This window comes from Cherax quadricarinatus, chromosome 20 (assembly GCF_038502225.1).
Source record: "Cherax quadricarinatus isolate ZL_2023a chromosome 20, ASM3850222v1, whole genome shotgun sequence".
Taxonomy (NCBI): Eukaryota; Metazoa; Arthropoda; class Malacostraca; order Decapoda; family Parastacidae; genus Cherax; species Cherax quadricarinatus.
Window position 1 is genome coordinate 48898438 of NC_091311.1, and position 13262 is coordinate 48911699.

Genomic DNA, 13262 nt, shown 5'->3' on the forward strand with positions numbered 1-13262 from the left:
AATACAATAAATTATAGCCTGAGATGTGAGAAATAACAGCAGAGTGTAATTTTGGTTCCTGTAAGCAAACACCAACAGGGGCAAACTGGGAGAGTAACATCTGAAGCTCACCCCGATTACCCCTGAGGCCGCGTATATTCCACTGTAAAAAGGCCATGATTGGCAATGATAAAGATACTTGAAATCCGCAGGTAAGGGTTCCTACGGACTAGAAGGGTTAGAAAAGTCCACATGCGGAGGCAGTGGAAAATGTTCAAGCAGCGAAGGAACGGTGCGCTGTGAAGAAAGGAGTTGCGCAGATGGAGCAGAGGAGAGAGAAAGAGCGGAAGGTGGATCAGTGTCCATTGATGGTTTGGTCTCTGCAATATATTCAGAGATTGCTTCAAGTGTTTCGGAATTCAGAGATGTCGTATGGGAGACAATATTGGGAATGGTAGGGGGAGGATGAGTAAAGATTGGAACTGTATTGGACTGTACCAAGGTAGGGGGGGGCGAAAGGGTGGAGGGAACTGGAGAAGCGTGGCAGGGGACAGAAGAGACAGGAACCTGGGAGGTGGCAGAAGAGGAAGAAACTTGGGAGGGAACAGGGGAGGAAGGTACATTACGAGGAGGAGGGTGAACCTCTGCACTTGTAACTGAGCCAGTGAGAGGGGAAGAACTAGGGACAGAGACAGGGAGGGTAAAATGAGGAGGTGGAAGATGGGTAGGAGGTGTTACCGGACCTTTTTTTGACTTTTGAGAAGTAGAGGGACGATTGGGAAGAGGTGTCGTACGAGGTCTCGTCGATACTGAGGCTTGTAAGAGAGAACTCGAAGAAGCGAGATTAGACTGAGGCGTTGAAGTAGGGACGTCTGAGCCGAGGACAGCAAAAGGATTAGATACAGGAGTGATTATGGGAGAGGTAACCACAGAGGTGGGTGTAGAAGATGGGATACCAGAAGTGGGGGGACGTTTTGAAACACGGGAATAAGAAACACGTGGGAGTCTCCCTTGGAGGCGGAGATGAGAAACTGCCATGGCATAAGGGAGACCTTCTGTCTCTTTGAGGTAACGGATTTCCCGCTCGTTTAAATAGACCTGACAACGGCGAGAGTACGAAGGGTGAGCCTCATGACAGTTAAGGCAAGAGGGAGATCGATTGCAAGACGTATTAGAATGGTCATCGGCACCACAGACTGGGCATTCGGCGATAGATCTGCAATATTTCGCTGGATGGCCAAATCGCCAGCAATTTCTACACTGTTGTGGTGTAGGGATCACCTTTCGAACTTGTAACCGATGTCCTGCTATATAAACGGAGGATGGGAGTTCTCGGCTGTCAAAAGTTAAACGAGCCACATTGCTAGGGTATCGTCTCCGCCCACGGGCAGGAAGAACGTAAGTGTCTACCTTGAGGATTGGGAGATCTTGGAGTTCCAGCTGTTCTAGAATGTCGGTGCCACATGTCTGGAAATTTTGTTGAACTATGGTATGGGGCAGAATAACGGTACCACTACAAGAATTGAGGGAATGATGTTTTTCAAGGGTGACAGGAACAGTATCTATATGGGAAAGACGAGAGAGCTCACGAGCCTGGGTAGCATTCTGTACGGTAATGATGCGCGTACCGCTCTTAAGAGCATGAAAAGAAATATCTTTACCAACATGGCGTAGGAGTGCCTTGCCAATACTATGGTCAGAAAGATAGGCAGTAGAGGAAGTTGGTCGTAAAGTGAAGAATTTAGTCCACTGTTCAGTCTGAAACTGAGCGTGGAAAGGTAGTGAAGGACGTGTCGATCGTTTCTGAGAAGAACGAGAAGGTGAAGGTGGAGAAGTATCATCAGCAGGTAATTGTCGTTGACGTTTAGGCGTGGGACCAGAGTTGGTCCGACGTGGAACGGGTCGGCGATTTGAAAATTGCCGCACCGTAGAGGGAGAGGCCGGAAGCATAGTCAGAGGAGAGCGAAGGTCTGATAAATCGAAGGAGTCAGTCGAGGCCTCAGTACCTGAAGCGGGTGAGGAAACAGCACCGGCAATAGGTACAGAGGCATGAGGAATGTCTGAAGAGTGGTCCAAAGACGAGGCGGGGTCAGAACGGGGTGCGGTATCAAGAAGGGGCCCGGGGGTACTAGGTTCATGGACTAGGGCTGCCATGGTTAGGTTACTTCTTTCTTTTTGTTTTTAAGAAAAAAAAAGAAAGAAGAAAAGAAAATAAAAACAAAAAAAAGAAAAAAAAAGGGGGGACCGGGGAGGGATAGTTCCTAGGAGGAATGAAAGGGCCAGAAATCTCCCTCCGCGCCCAAGAGGACTCGACACCGCTAGTAGCGCAGATGCAGCATGGAACCCGTGCCATACCCTACCCTTCATGCCAGTAAACCAGCAATCTGGGATAGCAACCTCACATCTGCCGAGCTACCTCGGTGGACAAAAGAGAGGGCGGCCGGATATCCGCCACAAAGCATACCTCCTTCAGCCACCACCCCCGGAATCCGAAAGGTGGCTTCCAGAGATACACCCGTCGCCCAAAAGACACCCAAAGCTACTCCGGGATACCGGAGAGGGATCGGGACATCCCTAGGCAATCCAGATTCCACGGCAAACTACGCCACCGCCAAGAAACCTCAACGGAATGGGATGGACCCCGGTGTCCTTTCCCCTACCTAGGAACTAGCGCGCCTGTGGGAGAAATCACGAAGGCTAAAAAGAGGAAGGGCAAAAGGGAGGGGTGAGGAGGAGGAGGAGGAATGGAAAAAGGGGAGGATGGGGAGGATGGGATAGGGGAGGGGAGAATGGGGGGTAATTAGGTTCGGTCTGAGGAAGAAGACCGACAGGGCTAATTCCTCAGACCAAGAGCCTCTTCACCACGCCAAGGAGCCCCCCTTGAAGAGGTTTTAGCATGAAGATAAGATTTACTATATAACTGGTACCTGAAAAATGATGGAATTAGAAGTGTTCTATCAGCAGCAAGTGTCAAAACCACTTTTCCAAGTACCACTGACTCCAGGTCCCCTGCCAAATGTAATTTTTCGTAAATTTTGCATATTTCATTTCCTTTTTGGCCGATATTTTTGAAACTTCAGCACAGGATACTCGATATAAGCTTCTAATAGTACACCAAAAATGAATGTAATCGGTTCATAAATAAAGACGTCGAATATTTTTGAGCATACGACGCCTTAAGAGCTGATTTCCTTTATTACAATATACAGTACACTACTGTATAAACATATAAAAATATAAACATGTTATAAATGGTGCTAAGGTGACATTAAAACAATATCGAAGATGGTCAACACAAACCCACTGCCTCACGACTCAAGAAATCGTAATGACACGATTGCAAATAAACCATACCCCCGGCCGGGATTGAGACTATGACCGCGGGTTCAATCCCGGCCGGGGGTATGGTTTACAAACCCACTGCCATTATAATATGCTCCTTGCTTAGCAATGAATTTGATTACCGATGTGGTCTTAGGAACAGAACTCCGTCGCTAAGTGAGGAGAGGCTGTACTGCATATATACATTAGTTTCATAAATACGTAATAACACTTTCACATTGGTTATTTGTACATGTTGCTAAAATATAACCCGGTATTATTCATGAAAAATCTAATTTTCCCTACACATTTTTCAATGAAATTTAGTTGTTAATGCTAAAGATATTTTTTTAGGTAAAACACATTACTTCAAACTTACCTCATGAGGCACTTCCTGTAACCGATCAAGTGCTCTAATGTGATCAAGTGTATCTATGGATGGTGAAAGTCCACCATGCAAGCAAAATATTTGACTGTCTACTAACGCAGTTAAAGGAAGGTAGTCAAATAAATCTGTAAAGTACTTCCAAACATTTGCATTTCCATATTTGCGCAAACATTCATCGTAAAAACCATATACTTGAGTGATCTGTCGAGATTCATGGTTGCCACGGAGAATAGTTATTCGCTCACGAAACCGTACCTGAAAAAGAATTTTATAAGTCCAGTTCATTCATTATGCAAAATTAACTTTGATGAACAAAAACTACATTACAGTAAACCCTCTTTTTAAGATAAATTGGGGAAGCAGGTGGCCAATAATGGCAACTATGGTGGATAGAGAAAATATTATTTTACTGATTATAACAAGCACTCCTACAACCAAAGGACTTTGTCCATTTTTTAAATCTACTGATCCAGAAGAATTTGTTCCAAATTTCTGAAGGTAGTTAAGTGGCGAGTTTTCTGTACTTACATCTCTTAAGTCTATGAATCTACTTCTAGTTACACTTCAAGACAGAAAAATTATTTTGTCATTACACCGTTCTACTCACCTATTGTATGACATTACCTCGCCTATCTAATGAGCCTCATTCATTCCCGCATCAGTAGTTTCATCCCATTTATAATCTTGTAAAAATCTAATTTTAACAATAAAATGCATGTACAGTATATGTATATGCCTCAAAAATGGAAAAAAGTACAGTGGAACCTCTACTTACGAGTGCATCCACGTGCGAGTTTTTCCAGATACATGCAGCTGCTCGGTCGATTGTTTGCTTCCAGACGCGAGCAAAATTTCCAGATGCAAGCGGGTCTCAAGGGAGGTTAATTGACACTGGTGAGGGGGCTCTTACTCTTGATCTAGGGAATTTGGTCTCAGTTGTTTGTTGGACTATCTTATTGAAACTTGGGCAATGTATGATGAAAAGATGCTTCTTAACGTACACCAAAAATGAAAGAAATCGGACCATAAATAACGGAGTTCACTTCTCAGCCATTAGCCTCCCCTTGGCGGTATATTTTCGTATGGTTTTTATGGTTGTATTCTCGTTTTATTTGGTCTCGTGTGATAAAATGGAAGACATACTACAAATATAAATACGATTTTAATTGGTTTCACGATGAAAAGTACCTTGAAATTGAACTCAAAATAGCAGAAATATTCAATTCTTTGGTGACATCAGTGGTAGACATCATGAGGTAGCAGTGGCAGACAACATGAAGCAGCAGTGGCAGACATCATGAGGTAGCATTGGCAGACAATATGAAGCAGCAGTGGCAAAGTGTAGCATAAAGAGTGTAGCAATTAAGTGAAGCATTAAGAGTAGCACTTCACTGACTTTTTTGGGTTATCCTAGGTTCTCTACACATTTAATCAGGAGGAGGAATGGCCGCTGTGGTGGCTCTATAAACCCCAACAATGGCTGCTGTCACTACCACTAGCCACATACCTAATGACATGCATTTTATTCATTCTAGTGTATATATCATGTTTCTATGTTATTAATATTGTTTATTATGTCATGCTACATGAATTGTGATAGATAAATAAGCTGTAGAGTTGATATTAGGGAAATTAAGTATTTTCTCGTGCCTGGAATTCCAATGGAACGAGTTAATTCCATTTCAATTAATTTAAATGAGGAAAATTTACTGCAAATGATCAAATACAGCTTTGAGCAAGATCATGGAATGGATTAAACTCATAAGTAGAGGTTCCGCTGTACAGTTGTCCATCGAGTTAAGATACAAGTTGACCATCATGAATCCGGCATCATCGGGACCTGTAGCATGCCGGATTACAGAGTGGTTAGGGTAGAACACACTTAAGGCAATGGCAATATTTACATATCAGCGATTTCACCCACTTTAGGTCCTATTTTTGGCTCATTACATTGTTTCAGTTTCCCAAATTTGGCTATTTCGCTAGTATTCCTTCTATTCTGTCGAATGAGTACAAGAAACTGCCCATTTACCTATTTCAACTACCCAATAAAGTGGTCAGGAATCGGTAATTTGGCCAATTTCATACAAATTTCAAGAGATACCAATTTCAAAACAGAATCCTGAATAAACAATGCAGACATTCCTGGCACAAAAATAAATTTTCTCTGCTCATTAGTCACGTCTTCAGGATCTTCTTTTTTGTGTGTAGGAAAATGTATATTTCAAGTGGTAAAATTTTTTTTTTCATACTTTTGGGTGTCTGGAACGGATTAATTGGATTTCCATTATTTCTTGTGAGGAAAATTAATTCGACTAACAGCTAATTCGACTAAAAGCTAGCTCTCTGGAGCGGATTAACCCTTTCAGGGTCCGTGCCGTAGATCTACAGCTTTACGTTCAGGGTCCAAACTGTAGATCTACGCCATGAGCTCAGCTCACTATGATAAGCTGTGAGCGGTAAATTTGGGCCTGGATAAGAGAAAATGTATCTATGTGGTATGTGTGCACCACATAAAACAAATCCTGCAGTACACAGTGCATAAGAAGAGAGAAAAAACCGAGACCGTAATTTTCGATTAAAACAGCAGCTTTGCAGTGTTTTTTTTTGTATGTTTTTTATAGTTGTACTTGCAATTTCTTGGTCTCATTTGATAGAATGGAAGATATACTACAGAAATAGAAATGATTTTGATTGGTTTTAGTACTGGAAATGGCTTGAAACTGAGCTCAAAGTAGCAGAAATGTTAAATTTTTGCCGATGTTCAAGAGTAAACCAATGACCAAGTTTAATACATGACAGGTGGTGGGTCTAACATACATTCACAAATGTGGTGATATTATTTATACAATTATTACAGTACTGCATAACAGTAAATCTTTTATTTTTTGATTTGAATTAAAATTCATTATGTAAATAAAAAATAAAAATGGAATTCATTTGTAAAGCCGGAAAGCATAACTAATGAACAGAGGAAATGTTAGTTTAGTGCCAGGAATGCCTGCATTGTTTATTCTGGACCCTATTTTGAAAATGAAATATTTTGAACTTTGCGTTAAATTGGCCAAATTATCAATTTCCGGTCACTTTATTTTGTTGTTGAAACAGTTGACTTGGCTATTTCTTGTGCTCAATCGATAGAATAGAAGTAATATTAGTGAAATAGCTAAGAATTTGGTTGACTGGAATACTGTAATTGGCCTAAAATGGGAGTCAAAGTCGGCAAAATCGCCAATGCGTAAATATCGCCAACACATCAAAATTCGCAAGAGCATAATTTCGTAAATTTTCCATCAAATTTCATAGTTTTTGTTTTATTACCTTCAGAAAAAGATTCTCTACCATTTCATAAGAAAAAATAACAAAATTATTTTTTGAAAATTCTTGGACCCTTGTGCACACTTTAACCCTTTCAGGGTCCGTCCCATAGATCTACGGCTGGTCGGTGAGTGTCCAAACTGTAGATCTATGCCAAAATTCTAGCGCCGTCAAATTTAGCGCGAAAGCGCTCATAGGCCTACATGTGAGAATGGGTCTGCGCCGTGGGTGTGCGCCGTAAACAAAAAATCTAGGCGCCTGCATAGCATTGTGGGAACGCCGGTTCAGTCACCCTTGTTCACCATGCCTCGTCGCAAGTCAGCTCTCACTCCCCGGAAAATTGGGACTCTCCTCTTCCTGTCTGATAGTTCTGACACTGATGGAAGTGGAAATGAAGACGAATTCTACGGCTTTGATAAGTTAGTGACCGAAAATAATGACCAGGCTATCGATAATGGTGCAGAAAACCCCGACGATCCTCGACCTTCTACCTCTGGTGTGGGCACTCGTGACTCACGGTCGGGTGTTCCTAAACGTAAGAGAAAACTAATATTTCCCTGTGGCCTGGCCTCTGACTTCAGTAATGACGATGATTCTGACGTGGATTGTGATTTTATTGCGCTCGACGATCATTCGAGTAGTGATAGTGAGGAAACATTCACCAGTGAAGCGTCGGTATGTTCGCCGCCGCATGCGCTCGGGTAGTGTACCCTATGCTGTGCCCAGGGGACGGAGTACATCCCGGAGTACATCCCGTGGCCCTACACCCGTTTTAGGTAGTGATAGTGAGGATGATGTGGCTACACTTGGCATGGATGGGCCACAGGCATCAGTGGATGGTGTTAGTGGGGCTGGTGGTGGTAGTGGCACCGCCATGCGTGACTCACTGTGCCACGCGGGGACCCACACTGCTGACTCGTCAGTTCAAGGACAAAGCGGAGCGTCACCCACCAGCCCACCACAACCACCCGTACAACCAGCCTATGATGTCCAGTATCCACCAGCAAACCGTATCTGGGATTGGCAGCAAAATCCCAATTTTGTTCCCAGCCCTCACCACTTTGATGACTCTCAAAGTGGAATTCTACCTACCTGTCCCCTTGGAACCACGGCCAATGAACTGGAATTCTTTGAATTATTCTTTGACCAGCCATTGATGGAAATTATTGTCAGGGAAAGTAATAAGTATTTTCAGTACACCATGGCAAATACGATCTTATCACCACAGTCAAGACTACACAGGTGGAAAGAGACGACTGTTGCAGAAATGTATTTGCTTTTTGCAACAATAATGTTTATGCCTCACGTCTATAAGCATAATATAAAAGCATACTGGTCCACAGATCGGCTAATTTGTACCCCATCCTTCAGTGAAATAATACCAGTGAACAGGTTTATCTTACTGTTACGTATGTTGCACTTCTCTGACAAAACCAGCCCTGACAGAAGTGACAGGTTATACAAGATTAGAAATGTTTTCATGTATCTCAAACAAAAGTTCAGGATATACTTTTATCCATTCAAGAATCTTGTAATTGACGAGTCTTCGATTTTGTTCAAAGGTAGACTGTCATTCAAGCAGTATATACCGAGCAAGAGGAACCGCTTTGGTATAAAATTGTTTGTACTCTGATTGTGACAGTGGCCTGGTGTTGGATATTGTTGTATACACGGGTAGTAAAACATTGAAAGATACCAAGATGTTATTGGGTATATCAGGTGACGTAGTGAGAAACATGATGGCACCTTATCTTGGTAAGGGCCATACATTATATACCGATAACTGGTACACAAGCCCATTACTCAGTGATTTCATGCGAGTGAACAAGACAGATGTGTGTGGCACAGTGCGTTCTAATCGTAAACATATGCCCAGGCTCAACGCAGGTGTTCGTGGTGATGACGTGCAGGTGTTTACTGCCAATGACATCATGGCATTACGGTGGCATGACAAACGAGATGTCACATTGTTGACAACCATTCACCGTAATGAAATGCAAGACAGTGGCAAAGTTGATCGAGTGACTAATGAACGTATTCGAAAACCAGTGACAGTGATTGATTATACACAAAACATGCGCTTGGTTGACAAGTGTGACATGCAGATTGGTTTTGTTGACTGTGTTCGTAAGAGTTACAAGTGGTACATGAAACTTTTCTTCCATCTCATGGACATTTCAATGCTGAATGCATATAATATGTACCAAATAAAGACTGGTAACAGACCACCGTATGGTGAATTTTGTTTGTCTGTTGTCAGACAACTCATAATGAAGTACCAGGTAACAACACCTGCAATACAACATGGTCCTCGAATTCATCACAATATACCCAAGCGTTTGAGGAGAGAAGGTGATCATTTCATAATACAGCTTCCTTCAACTCAAAAGAAATTTGCTCAGAAGAGATGCATTGTCTGTGCGCAAACAAAACGACGGCAACAAAGACGCAAAGACACTCGGTTTATGTGCGAGGAATGTAAGGTGCCTCTGTGCATGGTGCCTTGTTTCAAGGAGTTCCACAAGCTCCAGCAGTTCTAAAACCATGTCCAGTGATTGTAAATATGTAAATATATGATAGAACATTAGTATTATACAATATTTGTGCATGTTTATTGTAATAATAACAGTGGTAAACAATAATATGATAATAACTTTAGTGCGGTTATTGTGTTCAATACAGTGAGTATATATATATCAATTATATACAGTATTGGTCTCTCAGGCCCCAAAAGTTAGTAGGAATAGAAAAAAATTGGAAAAGAAAAGAAAAAACAACTAAAACAACAAAATAATATAATACGCGTATGTGGAATTCGTCGATGTTGCCGCCACCACATCATTTTCTACAAACTTCTTGGCACTGTATCTCGGTAAGTACTGATCAGATTCTATTTTTTTTTGTTTTATTACCTTCACAAAAATATGCTCTTTAATTCTGTAAGAAAAAATAATTTTTTTTTTTTTTCAAAATTTCTTGGAGACTGGTGCGTGACTCCAGATTTTGGCCTTGGACCCTGAAAGGGTTAAAATTTGGCCTCTGGACCCTGAAAGGGTTAAAGCCATTGGTTGAGGGTCCACTGTACATTATTTCTTACAGGGAAAATAGTTTCACAAATCGTCAATTTTGCCATTAGTCTCACACTCTGGAATGGATTAATTACAAAAAAACGAGGGTCTACTGTATGTATTATAAATTATTTCAGCCTCTCCTCACTTACTGATGTACTATTTTACCAACAACTCGGACTTACGACGGGCTTTCTGACCAGTCTGCATACCTAAATAATGTGTATCAGAGCTCATTTCCTCTATTCTGTTTATTACAATATACACCTACCATCCGACTTACGACCTGCTCAACTTACGACGACTCGACTTACGACTGTTTTTTATGCCAAATTTCTGGGAAATAAGCAACTATTTGTGTTGTACACAGTGTTTATCCTAAACCTTACAGTATAAAATACAGTACAAACAACATAAAAAGTAAAGTAAAACATGAAATACCAAAATAAAACAATAAAATAAAGTCATTACAAAAATGTGATGTTGATACAGTGGTCCCTCAATAATCGTCCGGCCTGAAAGTCGTCCATTTCGGAAATAGTCCTGTTTTTTCGTCAAAATATTGGCTCGGAAATGGTCCGGTAACTCGCTAATAGTCCTTCATCCCAGACGCGTATGCACGGTCTGAGCAGCCTCGAGCCGCCTCAGCCTTTCCTTCCCAGCCAGTGTGCCATTGTTTACCAGTGAGCGACGGTCCCCTCACGTGCTCCAGTGAAATATTTCATATTTCATTTATTTTAGTGCTTGCAAGTTATTTAAGTGCTAAATAAGCTACCATGGCTCCAAAGAAAGCTCCTAGTGCCAAGCCTTTGGTAAAGAAGGTGAGAAATACGATTGAATTTAAGAAAAACATCATTGAACAATATGATAGTGGCGTACGTGTGGGCGAACTGGCCAGGATGTATAACAAATCCCGTACAACCATATCTTCCATCATAGCCAAGAAAAAGGAAATCAAGGATGCTGTTGTTGCAAAGGGGGTAAATATGCTGACAAAAATGAGATCACCAGTACTCGAAGATGTTGAGAAGTTATTATTGGTGTGGATAAATGAGAAACAATTAGCAGGAGACAGTCTTATGACGTCGCTTATTTGTGAAAAGGCTAGGCAGTTGCATGACGATTTGGTAAAGAAATTGCCTGCAACTAGTGATGATGTGAGTGAATTTAAGGCTAGCAAAGGCTGGTTTGAGAGATTTAAGAAGCGTACTGGCATACACAGTGTGGTAAGGCATGGTGAGGCTGCCAGTTTGGACCACAAGGCGGCTGAAAAATATGTGCATGAATTCCAGGAGTACATAAACAGTGAAGGACTGAAACCTGAACAAGTGTTCAATTGTGACGAAACAGGCCTCTTTTGGAAGAAAATGCCAAAGAGGACCTTCATTACACAAGAGGAAAAGGCAATGCCAGGACACAAGCCTATGAAAGACAGGCTGACGCTAATGTTCTGTGCTAATGCTAGTGGGGATTTCAAAGTGAAGCCGTTACTAGTGTACCATTCTGAAAATCCCAGAGTGTTCAAGAAAAACAATGTTATAAAGAGTAAATTGTGCGTGTTTTGGAAATCTAATAGTAAGGCATGGGTCACGAGGGAAATTTTTGTAGAGTGGTTCAACGAAGTGTTTGGCCCTAGTGTGAAGAATTACCTCCTGGAAAAGAAATTGGATCTCAAGTGCCTCCTAGTAATGGACAATGCACCTGCTCATCCTCCAAACTTGGATGACCTAATTCTGAAGGAGTTTGGGTTCATCACAGTAAAGTTCTTGCCCCCGAATACCACTCCTCTCCTCCAACCCATGGACCAGCAGGTCATTGCAAACTTTAAAAAACTCTACACCAAAGCAATGTTTGAAAGGTGCTTGAATGTGACCTCAGACACTCACTTGACCCTACGAGATTTTTGGAAAGAACATTTCAGTATTCTCCATTGTGTAAGCCTTATAGGTAAGGCTTGGGAGGGAGTGACTACCAGGACTTTGAACTCTGCTTGGAGAAAATTGTGGCCAGATTGTGTCCACAAGAGGGATTTTGAAGGGTTTGGGGCTGACCCTGATGAGCCTATGTCAGTTGTTAAATCCATTGTGGCACTGGTGACTTCCATGGGGTTGGATGTGAGTTTGGAGGATGTGGAAGAGTTGGTAGAGGACCACAAAGAGCTAACCACTGAGGAGCTGCAAGAGCTTCAGCAGGAACAGCAACAGATGGCAGCTCTGAATCTTGCTGCAGAGGAGAAGGAAGAGAGATGGAGGAAGGTGCCTTCTTCAGAAATTAAGGAGATTTTTGAAATGTGGGGTAGGATGGAAAGATTTATGGAGAAACATCACCCAGAGAAGGATGTTGCAAGCCATATCAGCAACTTGTACAGTGACAGAGTCTTGGCCCATTTTAGGGAAATTTTAAAGAGACGCCAGAAACAGAGCTCACTGGACAGTTTTTTTGCGAGACAGGACTCCAGTGACTCTCAAGGTGGTCCTAGTGGCATTAAGAAACAGAGAAGAGAAGTAACCCCAGAAAAGCAATTGGTACCCAAGGTGTTGATGGAAGGGGATTCCCCTTCCAAACAGTAATTCATCCAATCAGTCTCCTTCTCCAGTCTTCCATACACAAAGAAGAATCGCCAATAAAGGTACGTGTTATTCTGTTAATGTTTAATTCATCATATGCCACTGTATTGTTTATGTACTACATCTATATTTCATGTAAAAAAATTTTTTGCTTTAATACTTCTGGGTGTCAGGAACGGATTAATTGAATTTACATTATTTCTTATGGGGAAAATTGATTCGTAAATCGTCCATTTCGATAATAGTCCCACTTCCAGGAACGGATTACGGACGATTATTGAGGGACCACTGTATTCAGTAGTAAAGTTCGACTTATGTCCATTTCGACTTACGACCGGTTTCTCGGAACCGAACTCGGTCGTAAGTCGGATGGTAGGTGTATACTACATTGCTGTATAAACATTAAAAAATATACCAGAAATATTATAAATGGTGCAAAGATGACATTAAAACAATATCAAAGATGGTTGATACCAACCCACTACCATTATAGTATGCTCCTCACTTAGCCATGAATTCGTTTACCAACGTGGTCTTAGGAACGGAACTCCGTCATTAAGCGAGAGGCTGTATTATAATAATAATAATTATAAACACTATTTTTGTGGTTTTTCTTATGAC

General features: G+C 41.7%; 1 protein-coding gene across 1 annotated transcript in view; it reads right to left on the reverse strand.

Moving 5' to 3' along the window:
* Positions 1-13262, reverse strand: part of mts (protein phosphatase 2 catalytic subunit mts) — a 65570-nt gene that overhangs the window by 35621 nt on the left and 16687 nt on the right. Inside the window, exon 3 of the mRNA XM_070087080.1 lies at positions 3680-3943. Coding sequence (XP_069943181.1) covers positions 3680-3943 — 264 coding nt within the window. The remainder of the gene's footprint in view (positions 1-3679; positions 3944-13262) is intronic.